The sequence below is a fragment of the Hemiscyllium ocellatum genome, chromosome 21, assembly GCF_020745735.1.
Source record: "Hemiscyllium ocellatum isolate sHemOce1 chromosome 21, sHemOce1.pat.X.cur, whole genome shotgun sequence".
Taxonomy (NCBI): domain Eukaryota; kingdom Metazoa; phylum Chordata; class Chondrichthyes; order Orectolobiformes; family Hemiscylliidae; genus Hemiscyllium; species Hemiscyllium ocellatum.
In genome coordinates this window covers 51428951-51442842 of record NC_083421.1, presented here as the reverse complement: position 1 = coordinate 51442842, position 13892 = coordinate 51428951, and the positions used below count along the sequence as shown (strand labels likewise).

The following is a 13892-nucleotide window of genomic DNA, read 5'->3' as shown; positions in this document are numbered from 1 at the left end:
ATGCAGTGGCTACAAGAGCAGGTCAGAATTTTGTAACTCACCTCCTGACTCCCCAAAGTCTGTCCACCATCTCCAAGGCACAATTCAGGAGTGTGATGGAATACTCCCCATTTGCCTGGATGACTGCAGCCCTAAAGATGCTCAAGAAGCTTTACACCATCCAGGACAAAGCACCCCGCTTGATCGGCATGACATCCACAAGCGTCCACTCCTTCCACCACTGAGGCTCTGTAATCCTACAGCCTTTCACCTTGTTGAATTGTACTAGCTGAGCTAAACTAACTGTACTCAAGTGTATTTTCTGAGAGGAAACACAGCATTATTTGATGGGGAGTTGGCAAGCTTTCTCTTCTTGAAGAGACCAATTAGAGCTTTCCTTGCTTTCACTTTTTTTTGTTATATCATCAGAACTAAGATTTATATGTACTGTATAAGAATTCGCTGCTCAGCCCTAATAACTCATTATGCATTGTTTTGTTCAAAGGTTTGTGTACAGCTGAGTACAGACGAGGGAACATGTTTATTTAAAGGTTCTCAAACAAGCATCGAAGGTAGACAACAATCTGTTTGCCAAAGAAAAACCTTGGAAGGTTTCTCAGCGCTTCCATTTACATTCACTATACTTCCTTTGAAGATAGGTGTTCACAACATAAATTTCACACTTAAAACTCAACTTTCAGCAAATGAAATTACTGTCCACAAATTGCGTGTAGTGGTAAGTTCCAATTTTTTTCAGTTTATTAGTTCTATGTCTGTAAACAGAGAATTGTAAGCTTTAAAAAATAACCTTGGAACAGATCAAAAGTCTAATATGAAATTTTTATATCAATCCAGTTTGATGATATGAAATCACAAAATAGAAACAAATATAGTTAATTTTGACCCATCACATTTCAAGTGATTCACTTGATGTTTTATTTAATTTATCCAAGTTATTGAACTATACAGATCTTCAAGATGAGAATCCAGTTTGTGTTGGTTTAGCTGCTGGGACAACAATGGTGCAATCCAATTTGCCTAACCTTAGGTTAGGGGTTCTGATCAATATCCAGTAACCACTACTGGAATCATGTATCCCTGAAAATGGAAGCTTGGTTGTTCTCATGTCTGGCTTAACATCTTAAGTCAACTTGAATTTACATAGTATCGAAAAATGTTTCAAGACCTTTAAAGTTGTTAACAAATGGAACAAATGGGAAAAATATTTTAAAGATAATATTTTAAAAAGAATATTCTTCTGTAAAAACATAATTACGAAGGGCCTGTTCTGTGCTGTATTGTTCTATGTTCTATATGTACATATACCAAAATACATCCTTATTTTGAAGATGAGGAGAGATGTAGCAACGTGGAAGAATAAGTTTCAGCATGTTCCATACTGTTGGACATTGGTCATTTCAGGCACAGGACATCACTGCAAGAATTCTTCCGGTTAATGTCCTAGGCCCAGGCATCTTCAGCTGCTTCACTAATGTCTTTTCCTCCATCATAAGATCAGAAGTAGAGGTGTTCACTGATGATGACACAATGTTCAGCACCATTCTTGATTCCTCGGATACAGAATCAGTCCATGTCTAACTGCAACAAAACCTGAATGACATTTCTAACAAAATCAGAAAAACTGCCCAGATGAAGTTATGCCAGTTATCCCTGAGCCACCAGAACTTCATGTTGCCTCTTTCCAACTCACATGACTTTTCCATGCCTCCCAAAAGTCACACAGCAAAGCCTATTGGGTTTATCTGGGCCACAAAGGCATGTCCTGAATGGATAGGGACTCTATACTTGATCAAAAGCCCATTGCTCTTTCTTCTGTGGAGGAGCAGAGGGATCTTGGGATCCATGTCCAGGCAGCATCCTGCTAAATCTCTGCGCCATCTCTAAACCTTCCACATCCTTCCTATAATGAGTCGACCAGAACTGAACATAATATCCTAATTTTGGTTTAATTAGGACTTTACAGAGCTGCAGCATAACCTCACAGCTCTTAAACGCAGTCCCCTGCGAATGAAAGCCAGGACACCATACACCTTTTTAAACAACGCTATCAACGTAGGTGGCAACTTTGAGGGATTTATGGACATGGATCTCAAGATCCCTCTGTTCCTCCAAACTACCAAGAATCCTGCCTTTTACCTTGTATTCTGCATTTAAATTCGACCTTCCAAAATGAATCACTTTACACTTTTCCAGGTTGAACTCCATCTGCTACTTATTAACCCAGCTCTGCATCCTGTCAATGTCCCGTTGCAATCTACAACAGCCCTCCACACTATCTACCACTTCGTGTCATCTTACTAACTGCACCCCCCCCCTTCCACTTCCTTATCCAAATCATTTATAAAAATCACAAAGAGCAGAGGTCCCAGAACAGATCCCTGCAGAGCCCCACTGGTCAGTGAGCTCCAGGCTGAATACTGTCTATCTACTACCACCTTCTGTCTTCTATGGGCCAGCCAATTCTATATCCAGTCAGCCAAATTTCCCTGTATCCCATGCCTCCTTACTTTCTGAATGAGCCTACCGTGGGGAACCTTATCAAACACCCATCTAAAATCCATGTACACTACATCCACTGCTCTACCTTCAATGTGTTTTGTCACATATAATAGAACCAAAACATAGAACAATACAGCACAGAACAGCCCTTTCAGCCCACGATGTTGTGCGGAATATTTGTCCTAGCTTATGCACCTATCCATGTACCTATCCAATTGCCGCTTAAAGGTCACCAATGATTCTGACTCTGCCACTCCCACGAGCAGCGCATTCTATGTCCCCACCACTCTCTGGGTAAAGAACCAACCCCTGACATCCCCCCATACCTTCCACCCTTCACCTTAAATTTATGTCCCCATGTAACACTCTGTTGTACCTGGGGAAAAAGTCTCTGACTGTCTACTCTATCCATTCCCCTGATTATCTTATAACTCTATCAAGTCACCCCTCATCCTTCGCCATTCCAATGAGAAAAGGCCTAGCACTCTCAACATATCCTCGTACGACCTATTCTCCATTCCAGGCAACATCCTGGTAAATCTCCTCTGCACCCTCTCCAAAGATTCCACATCTTTCCTAAAGTGAGGCAACCAGAACTGCACACAGTACTCCAAATGTGGCCTTACCAAGGTCCTGTACAGCTGCAACATCACCTCACGACTCTTGAATTCAATCTCTCTGCTAATGAACGCTAATACACCATAGGCCTTCTTATAAGCTCTATCCATCTGAGTGGCAACTTTCAAAGAGCTATGAAAATAGACACCAAGATCCCTCTGCTCCTCCATCTTACTAAGAACCCTACCGTTAACCCTGTATTCCGCATTCTTATTTGTCTTTCCAAAATGGACAGCCTCACACTTGACAGGGTTGAACTCCATCTGCCACTCTTCAGCCCAGCGCTGCATCATATCTAAGTCCCTTTGCAGCCGACAACAGCCTCCTCACTATCCACAGCTCCACAAATCTTCGTATTGTCTGCAAATTTACTGACCCACCCTTCGACTCCCTCTTCCAAGTCATTAATAAAAAGTTACAAACAGCAGAGGAACTCCACTGGTAACTGGGCTCTAGGCTGAATATTTACCATCTACCATCACTCTCTGACTTCGACCGGTTAGCCAGTTCTCGATCCAACTGGCCAAATTTCCCACGATCCCATACCTCCTGACTTTCCGCATAAGCCTACCATGGGGAACCTTATCAAATGCCTTACTAAAATCCATGTACACTACATCCACTGCTCTACCCTCATCCACATGTTTGGTCACCTCCTCAAAGAATTCAATAAGACTTGTAAGGCAAGACCTACCCCTCACAAATCCGTGCTGGCTGTCCCTAATCAAGCAGTGTCTTTCCAGATACTCATAACTCCTATCCCTCAGTACCCTTTCCATTACTTTGCCTACCACCGAAGTAAGACTAACTGGCCTGCAATTCCCGGGGTTATCCCTATTCCCTTTTTTGAACAGGGGCACAACATTCGCCACTCTCCAGTCCCCTGGTACCACCCCCATTGATAGTGAAGACGAAAATATCATTGCCAACGGCTCTGCAATTTCCTCTCTTGCTTTCCACATAATCCTAGGATATATCCTGTCAGGCCCGGAGGACTTGTCTATCCCCAAGTTTTCCAAAATGCCCAACACATCTTCCTTCGTAACAAGTATCTCCTGTAGCTTACCAGTCCGTTTCATACTCTCCTCTTCAACGATACGGTCCCTCTCATTTGTAAATACTGAAGAAAAGTACTCATTCAAGACCTCTCCTATCTCTTCCGACTCAATACACAGTCTCCCACTACTGTCCTTGATCGGACCTACCCTCGTTCTCATCATTCTCATGTTTCTCACATACGCATAAAAGGCCTTGGGGTTATCCTTGATCCTACCCGCCAAAGATTTTTCATGCCCTCTATTAAGTCTCCTAATCCCTTTCTTCAGCTTCCTCCTGGCTATCCTATATCCCTCCAACGCTCTGTCTGAACCTTATTTCCTCAACCTTATGCAGCCTCCTTCTTCCTCTTTACAAGACATTTAACCTCCTTCGTCAACCAAGGTTCCCTCACATGACCAACTCTTTCCTGCCTGACAGGTACATACATATCAAGGACACGTCGTATCTGTTCCTTGAAAAAGTTCCACATTTCAACAACATCCTCCCCTGACAGCTTATGCTCCTCAGATCCTGTCGTGCAGCATCGTATTTACCCTTCCCCCAATTGTAAAACCTACCCTGTTGCACACACCTATCTCTCTCCATAACCAAGGTGAAAGTCACAGAATTGTGGTCACCATCACCAAAATGCTCACCCACTAACAAGCCCATCACTTGTCCCGGTTCGTTACCAAGTACCAAATCCAATATGGCCTCCCCTCTGATCGGACAATCTATATACTGAGTTAGAAAAGCTTCCTGGACACACTGCACAAACACCGCCCTGTCCAATCTACGTGATCTAAAGAGCTTCCAATCAATATTTGGGAAGTTGAAATCGCCCGTGACTACTACCCTGTGGCTTCTGCACCTTTCCAAAATCTGTTTCCCAATCTGTTTCTCCACATCTCTGCTGCTACTGGGGGGCCTGTAGTAAACACCCAACAAGGTGACTGCTCCTTTCCTATTTCTGACTTCAGCCCATACTATCTCCGAAGGCAGATCCTCCTCGAACTACCTTTCTGCAGCCATTATACCATTTCTAATCAGCAACGCCACACCCCCTCCTTTTTTACCACTCTCCCTAATCTTACTGAAACATCTGTAACCAGGAACCTCCAACAACCATTCCTGTCCCTTTTCTATCCACGTTTCCGTGATGGCCACAACATCGTAGTCCCAAGTACTGATCCATGCCTTAAGTTCACCCACCTTATTTCTGATACTCCTTGCGTTGAAGTATACACACTTGAACCCATCTCTGTGTCCGCAAGTATTCCCTGTCAGTGCTACCTTCTCTACAGCCTCCCTACATTCTTGGACATCCTGAAAAACAGCGAACCTATTTGCTGGACTACAAATCCGGATCCCATCCCCCTGCCAAATTAGTTTAAACCCCCCCGAAGAGTGCTAGCAAACCTACCTCCAGGATATTGGTGCCCTTCTGGTTCAGGTGCAACCCGTCCTGCTTGTATAGGTCCCACCTTCCCCAGAATGCAGTCCAATTGTCCAAATACATAGAACATAGAACATAGAACATAGAAAAATACAACGCAGTACAGGCCCTTTGGCCCTCGATGTTGCGCCGACCCAAGCCCACCTAACCTACACTAGCCCACTATCCTCCATATGCCTATCCAATGCCCGTTTAAATGCCCATAAAGAGGGAGAGTCCACCACTGCTACTAGCAGGGCATTCCATGAACTCACGACTCACTGAGTAAAGAATCTACCCCAACATCTGTCCTATACCTACCACCCCTTAATTTAAAGCTATGTCCCCTCGTAATAGCTGACTCCATACGTGGAAAAAGGTTCTCATTGTCAACCCTATCTAAACCCCTAATCATTTTGTACACCTCTATCAAGTCACCCCAAACCTTCTTTTCTCCAATGAAAACAGTCCCAAGTGCCTCAACCTTTCCTCATACGATCTTCCTACCATACCAGGCAACATCCTGGTAAACCTCCTCTGCACCCGTTCCAGTGCCTCCACATCCTTCCTATAGTATGGCAACCAAAACTACACACAATACTCCAGATGCGGCCGCACGAGAGTCTTATACAACTGCAACATGACCTCAGGACTCCGGAACTCAATTCCTCGACCAATAAAAGCCAGTACGCCATATGCCTTCTTCACAGCACTATTTACCTGGGTGGCAACTTTCAGAGATCTGTGCACATGGACACCAAGATCCCTCTGCTCATCCACACGACCAAGTATCCGACCATTAGCCCAGTACTCCATCTTCTTGTTACTCTTACCAAAGTGAATCACTTCACACTTACCTACATTGAACTCCATTTGCCACCTTTCTGCCCAGCTCTGCAGCTTATCTATATCCCGCTGTAACCTGCCACATCCTTCCTCACTGTCAACAACTCCACCGACTTTCATATCATCCGCAAACTTGCTCACCCAACCTTCTAGCCTCTCCTCCAGGTCATTTATAAAAATGATAAACAGCAATGGTCCCAAAACAGAACCTTGCAGAACACCGCTAATACCTGAAGCCCTCCCTCCTACACCATCCTTGCAGCCACGTGTTCAACTGCCCTCTCTCCCTATTCCTTGCCTCACTGTCACGTGGCACCGGCAACAACCCAGAGATGACGACTCTGTCCGTCCTAGCTTTTAGCTTCCAGCCTAACTCCCTGAGTTCCTGAATGATCTCCCCACCCCTCTTCCTACCTATGTCATTGGTGCCAATGTGCACCACGACTTCTGGCTGCACACCCTCCCCCTTAAGGATTCTGAAGACATGGTCCAAGACGTCTCAGACCCTGGCACCCGGGAGGCAACAAACCAACTGAGAGTCTCACCCATGTCCACAGAACCGCCTGTCTGTCCCTCTAACTATAGAGTCTCCTATAACTAGCGCTGTCCTCCTCTCCCCCTTTCCCTTCTGAGCCTCAGAGCCGGACCTCAAAGAATTCAATAAGGCTTGTGAGGCATGACCTGCCCTTCAAAAATCCATGCTGACTATCTCTAATCACACTTTGCTTTTCTAAGTAATCATAAACCCTGTCTCTCAGAATCCTTTCCAATAATTTGCCCACCACAGACGTAAGAGTGACTGGTCTGTAATTCCCAGGATTATCCCTGATCCCTTTCTTAAACAGGGGAATAACATTTGGAACCATTCAATCATCTGGCACGACTCCAGGGGATAGCAAGGATGCAAAGATCATCGCCAAAGGCGCAGCAATCTCTTTCCTTGCTGTCTGTAGTAACCTTGGGCATATCCCATCTGGCCCAGTGACCTTATCTATCCTTATATTTTTCAAAATTTTCAGCACATCCTCCTTCAACATGTTCGAACCTATTTCACACTGTCCTCCCTCTCAGTAGTGAATACTAAAGCAAAGTATTCATTAAGGACCTCCCTACCTCCTCCAACTCCAGGCACATGTTCCCTCCGTTATTCCTGATTGGCCCTACCCTCATTGTGGTCATCCTCTTACTCCTCACATAACTGGAGAATGCCAAAGAGTTTTCCTTAATCTTACCCACTAAATCTTTTTCATGCCCCCTTCTAGCTCTAAGTCCATTCTTCAGTTCCTTCCTGGCCACCTTGTAACCCTCTAGAGCCCTGTCTGATCCTTGCCTCCCCAGTCTTCCTTCTTCCTGTTGACTAGAAGTTCTACATCCCTTGTCACCCAAGGTTTCTTCACCCTACCGTCCCTCCCATGCCTTAGTGGGACAAACCTATCCAGCACTGTCAGCAAGTGCTCCCGAAACAACCTCCACATTTCTGTCATGCACTTTCCTGAGAACATTTGTTTCTAATTGAGGTGCCCCAATTCCTGCCTAATAGCATTGTAATTCCCCCTCCCCCAATTAAATACTCTCCCATACTGTCTGCTCCTATCCCTCTCCATGACTATGGAGGGAGTTGTGATCATAATCACCGAAACACTCTCCCACAGAGAGATCTTATACCTGACCTGGTTTGTTGCTAGGAGCCAAGTCAAGTATGGCCTCCCCTCTATTCAGCCTATCTACAAATTGAATCAAGAATCCTTCCTGGACACACTTGACAAAAACTGCTCCATCCAACTATTTGAACTAAGGAAGTTCCAATCAATATTAGGGAGGTTAAAATCACCAATGATAACAACCCTGTTACTTCTGCACTTTTCCAAAATCTGCCTCCCAATCTGTTCCTCCCTGTTGCAAATGGGGAGTGTGTAGAAAACTCCCAAAAAAGTGACTGCTCCTTTCCTGTTTCTGACTTACACCTATACCGACTCTGTAGACAAATCTTCCTTGACAACCACCCTTTCTGTATCCCTGATTATCAATGTCAATCCTCCACCTCTTTTACACCCCCCCCCATTCCTTCTGAAGCATCTAAACCCTGGAACATCCAACAACCATCCCTGCCCATGTGATATCCAAGTCTCCCTGATGGCCACAACATCATAGTTCCAAATACTAATCCATGCTCTAAGTTCATCACCCTTATCCCTGATACTATTTGCATTAAAGTAGACACACTTCAACCCATTGCATTGACTGCAAACTTCCCCTATCAACTGTAACTGTCTATCCCTCCTCACAGACTCTCTGTACGCTGTACTAGCTACTCCATCTCTGATCCATAGCTCTGGTTCCCATCCCCCTAATAAATTAGTTTAAACTCTCCCATGGAGGTCAAGCAAACCTTCTGCCCAGGATATTAGTACCCCTCCAGTTCAGGTGCAACCCATCCTTCTTGTACAGGTCCCACCTTCCCCAGAAGGTATCCCAATGACCCATATATCTGAAGCCCTCCCACCTACACCAGCCCTGCAGCCACACGTTCATCCACACTCGCTCTCTGTTGCCCACTCACCCACAGCACCAGCAACAATCCTGAGACTACTACTCTGCTCGTCCTGACTTTTAGCTTCCAACTTAACTTCCTATATTCCCTTTTCAGGTGCTCATCCCTTTTCCTAGCTATGTTGTTAGTACTGATGTGTACCACAAATTCTGGCTGCTCACCCTCCCTCTTAAGAATCCTGTAGTCTCAATCCGAGACATCCCTGACTCTGGGATTGGGGAGTCTCGTTTGCGACCACAGAATCTCTGTACCTCTCACTATTGAATCACCTTACACTATTGCTATCCTATTCTCCCCTCTTTCCTTCTCAGCCACAGAGCCAGGCTGGTGACTGAGGCTTTCCCTTGGTAGGATCCCCAACACCCCCCCACCCCCACCCCCACCCCCGCAACAGTATCCAAAACGATATATTTATTGTTGAGGGGACAGCCCACATGGGGTCCCTGCACTGTCTGCCTATTCTCTTTCCCAGTCCTGACAGTCACCCGGCGACCTTTATCCTGCAACTTATGTGGGACTATTGAATAATATAACTTTATAAATGTTAACCTGGGATATACAAAGGTAAAGTAAAATTTGCAAAGTTTATGACTTCAGTGTCAGGACAGATTTACTTCTAATTGCACTTTTCCAGTTACCTCCCAGTTCTAATCTTGCTTAGTCTGCAGACCTTTCTTAACTTCACATCCCTGTGTATTGTCACAGGAGACTTAAAGTATAATAATTTTTAAACAACCTGTTCAGACATGTCATGACACACCGCTTGAATCCTGATCTCCTGTGCACTACCATAGTGCCACAAGACACAGACTTAAATTCTTTCAAAATTAATAAATTATTAATTTTTGTAATCTGAGCTCATTAATCCTTCAGCTGGGATTCCTTCATGTATGAAAATTTTGCACAGCAGTTGTTAGCATCCATCATAACTATTACCAATCAAAACATGGTTTTACAATAGAATAAAATCACAGAAATAGCTGCTGAAATCTCACCTTCAATTAGAGTTCATTGTGTTATCTGAATACCTCACTGAGACACTAACTATCACTCATTCTGTTATGCATCGTTTCTATCAATACTAGTCATTTCTGTCTACGTTTTGATTTTGTGAACAGTAATCTTTGCATTTTCGTTTTTTTTTATTGTTAATTTCTGACTTGTTTGCAGCCAGAAGGAATTAAGAAAGAAAAAAATTTCCCTTACGTATTGGATCCAGCCAATGTCTTGGGTATGTTTTATACCAAGTTTCCAACAAAATATTTAATTGAGGATTTTGTTTCAAAAACTGTTCTAACTAAAGTTTTGTTTTGATATTTACATTTAGGGAGACTTGTGAGAAGAATTGAAATTCAATTGAAAGCACCATTAAATATTCTCCCAAATGTCAAGCCAAAGAATGTGTTGACTGTGCAAGGTAGCATTACTGCTGTTTGATTAATCGTGAATTTGTCCTCTTAAAGATCTTGGTTGTTAAATATTGGTATATGAGCCATTCTGATGATTCTTGAGTAAAACTTGAGATGTAAAAGCAAGGGCCGATACTATAGACAAACCTGCATTGCCATTCAATACAATCATAGCTGATCCTGATCTTAACGCCATCCTACCCTCTCCCCATTTCGCTTGATTTGTTGTGATACCAAAATCTTTCTATCCCAGTCTTTAATATATTCAAGGAGAAAGTGAGGACTGCAGATGCTGGAGATCAGAACTGAAAATGTGTTGCTGGAAAAGAAGAAGGGCTCATGCCTGAAAACTCAATTCTCCTGCTCCTTGGATGCTGCCTGACCTGCTGAGCTTTTCCAGCAACACATTTTCAGCTTAAATGTATTCAATGATGGATACTCCATGTAGGGAAATCTTGTTACAACTGTAAAGGGTGTTGGTGAGACTGTACCTGTAGTACTGTGTGCAGTTTTGGCTCCCTTATTTAAGTTGAATATACGGTTATTGGAGGCTATTCAAAAGATATTCACTCTGCCGGTTCCTGGAATGAAGGGATTGACTTACAGTTAAACAGGTTCGGTCTCTATTCATTAGACTTCAGAAGATTGAGGGGTGATCCTACTGAAACACATTTCTGAGGGAGCTTGACAAGTACATATTGAGAAGATGTTTCCAATCTTTGAGGAATTGCAAACTAGTAGACAGTGTTAAGAATAAAGGGGAAACACGTTTAAAACTGAAGTGCAAAAGAATCTCTTCTCCCAGATGGTAAAGAATGTCTGGAATTCTCAACACCAGGGAGTTGTGAAAGCTAGATCACAAAGAATTTAACAAGAAGGTAGAGAGAGATTTTTGAAATGTTGGAGTTGACAGTTAAGCTGAACTGTTATGAAAAAAAAAGAGTTGAAGCCTGGGGGAGATAAACTATGATCTTGGCTGGGAGAACCAAGTATCTTTCTTCTACAGCTATCTCTTATGTTCTCATTCACAGCCTATTGAGGGTTATAAGCTTGAGTCAAAAATTTTTCCTTTTCGCAGGACAAAATTGCTGCCCTGTTATCCTGAGACCAGTCCCCCTGGTTTTAGACTCAGTAGACGTGGGAAATGACTTCACAGTACCTACATGCCCCCTCTGAATTCTAAATAATTCAATAAAATCACCTCTCATTAGATTAAACCCCAGGAAGTGTAGGTCTATTTTATTCAAGCTGTGTTCCAAAGTGCAACCTTCTCATCCCAGAAATCAATCTCACAAACCTCTGTTGAACCAGTTCCCCAAGCCAAGCATCTCTCTCGTTTGGTGCAGAGAATAACATTGCACAATACCTCATGTGGAGTTCCACCAATGCCCCTACAGAACTACTACAAAATCTCCCCTCTTCATGCACTCAAACACCCTTGTAATAAAGTTCTAGGTTTACTATTTACTCAGACTTCTAAAAATACAGATGGTTCATTTGGAATTGTCCATCCAGTTCCATGTTTTTCATATACCATACCAGTTCAGTTTATTCGGAAAGCTGTTTATTTTATACAATTTTCAATCAGCAGTCCATTTTACAAAGCACGTAAAGTTAGCCTCCTTATCAGGACATTCACCTTTAATAGTTTGGAGTGACTTCACCCATTTGAGCTCAAAAGGGGGAAATGGAGGGACTAGCTATTTGGAGCCAACAAAAGGATGACAAAAGCAGGTCTGATTAGTTTGATTGACCAAATCCAAAAGCTAGGAGAACAAAAGATAATGTCCAAAACTCAGACCTTTGTCTTCCATTTTGGTACACAAGGCCAACCTGTAGAAATCTAGTAAAAGCAAAATGCTGAAGATACAGGGGATCTGAAATAAAAACTGGTAGTGCTGGAGAAACTTAACAAGGCTGGCAGCATTTTGGAAAGGTAAACAGATTTAACATTGAGTCCAGAAAGGTATCTATGCCCATAGATGCTGCCAGACACTAGCACTTTGTTTTCATTACTATAGAAACTGAGGGTGAACACTTATAGAAAATAAGATTTCTCTTCCTATAGGCTGAGTCAATTATTTCCAGGAATCTGCTCTTCTGTATTTATTCATTAAGCGGGGTATGATGGCATGATTCATTATTTTCTAAGTTATATGCACTGTTATCTAATAGATTTGATAAAGCAACATTTTGTTCATTTGTAAGTCACATACAAAATGTTTCAGTAAGTGTTTATCAGTCTGCTGAATGAAGGAGAAATGCAGCTGAGAACACAGATAACACACAAAGCTTTCAATATGAAAGCCCCAGATCATGCTATTTAATGTTTAGTTATTCAAGGTTTATGTAATATCTTTGCTAACGAGGGGAAAAAAGGGAGAATCATCTTAGTTTCAAATTATTTCAGCCGTTCTGTCATATAATTGTAGGCGAAGTTTAGCTTATACATGTGGTGTCAGCACTATAATATTACTTTCAATGGCACAAGTAGTCAGTTTTGGCATATGCTGAGGTTCAATCTTGGTTTATTTCATTATCACCACCTAAGTGAAAATGGACTTAATTTCTAAATATATTGAGCTATCAAAACAATTTAGCAGCTTTCAATAGTATTACTTGATCAGTTTTGTCAAGTTGGTGCTGCAGAGCTCTGATTCTTTGGTCAGGCTTAATGTCCAGCAATCAGGTGTTGTGTATGGTTATATAATTCTACCACAAACCATCTGCTATAAACTAGGGATTTTTATCTGAAAAAGAAACAGAGATTGTTTTGTGTACAACTCAGCTCATAATGAGTTAAACCTTAAGTATTTCTCTTTACTATACTGATTAACCTATTCTTAATTATTTTTCTTCATGCACTTGTCAGTTATACTGACGTATTGGCTTGGATTTTGGCAGGTGACATAATTGGTGAAGCAATGTCCATAGCTTTAGATCCTGATGGAGTTCACAAGTTAACTAATTTACCTCGTGGCTCTGCTGAATCAGAGCTTATGAATGTGGCACCAATTTACTTTATTTATAACTATTTGGAGAAAACCAATAGTTGGAATGTGATGGGACCAAACAGCTTGAAGATTCAGCTGGACATGAAGAAACAAATGAGAGACGGTATGTAATACATTCATCTATAATTGACATTTTTACAATTAAACAGATTTTATTTTCAATTATTTCAAAAATATAATGACATTTTTGAGAAGCATTGAATAGATTGAGGATTTATTTGAACTTGTGCAAATGGAGTGTTTATTCACAGATTGGGGTGAATGCAATTTCCCATGAATCAATACTTTTCATTTGTCTTGCTTGCCTTCAGCTGGAATTCATTTATGTTTTTAATTTATGGATGATATTAAAGAGTGTAAAGGTTCACACTGAAAACTAACATGATCTGAAAGGAAAATTAATTGAACTAATTCACAAATAACAATTATTTAATATCAGAACTATTGTGTTGTGGCTTTGGGCAAGCAAGTCAACAGCAGTG

General features: G+C 42.2%; 1 protein-coding gene across 1 annotated transcript in view; it reads left to right on the top strand.

The window, feature by feature from the left end:
* The window catches only part of c5 (complement component 5), a 126793-nt gene that overhangs the window by 57343 nt on the left and 55558 nt on the right, over positions 1-13892 (top strand). The window contains exons 21-24 of the mRNA XM_060841096.1: positions 485-715; positions 10158-10218; positions 10315-10404; positions 13301-13513. Coding sequence (XP_060697079.1) covers positions 485-715; positions 10158-10218; positions 10315-10404; positions 13301-13513 — 595 coding nt within the window. The remainder of the gene's footprint in view (positions 1-484; positions 716-10157; positions 10219-10314; positions 10405-13300; positions 13514-13892) is intronic.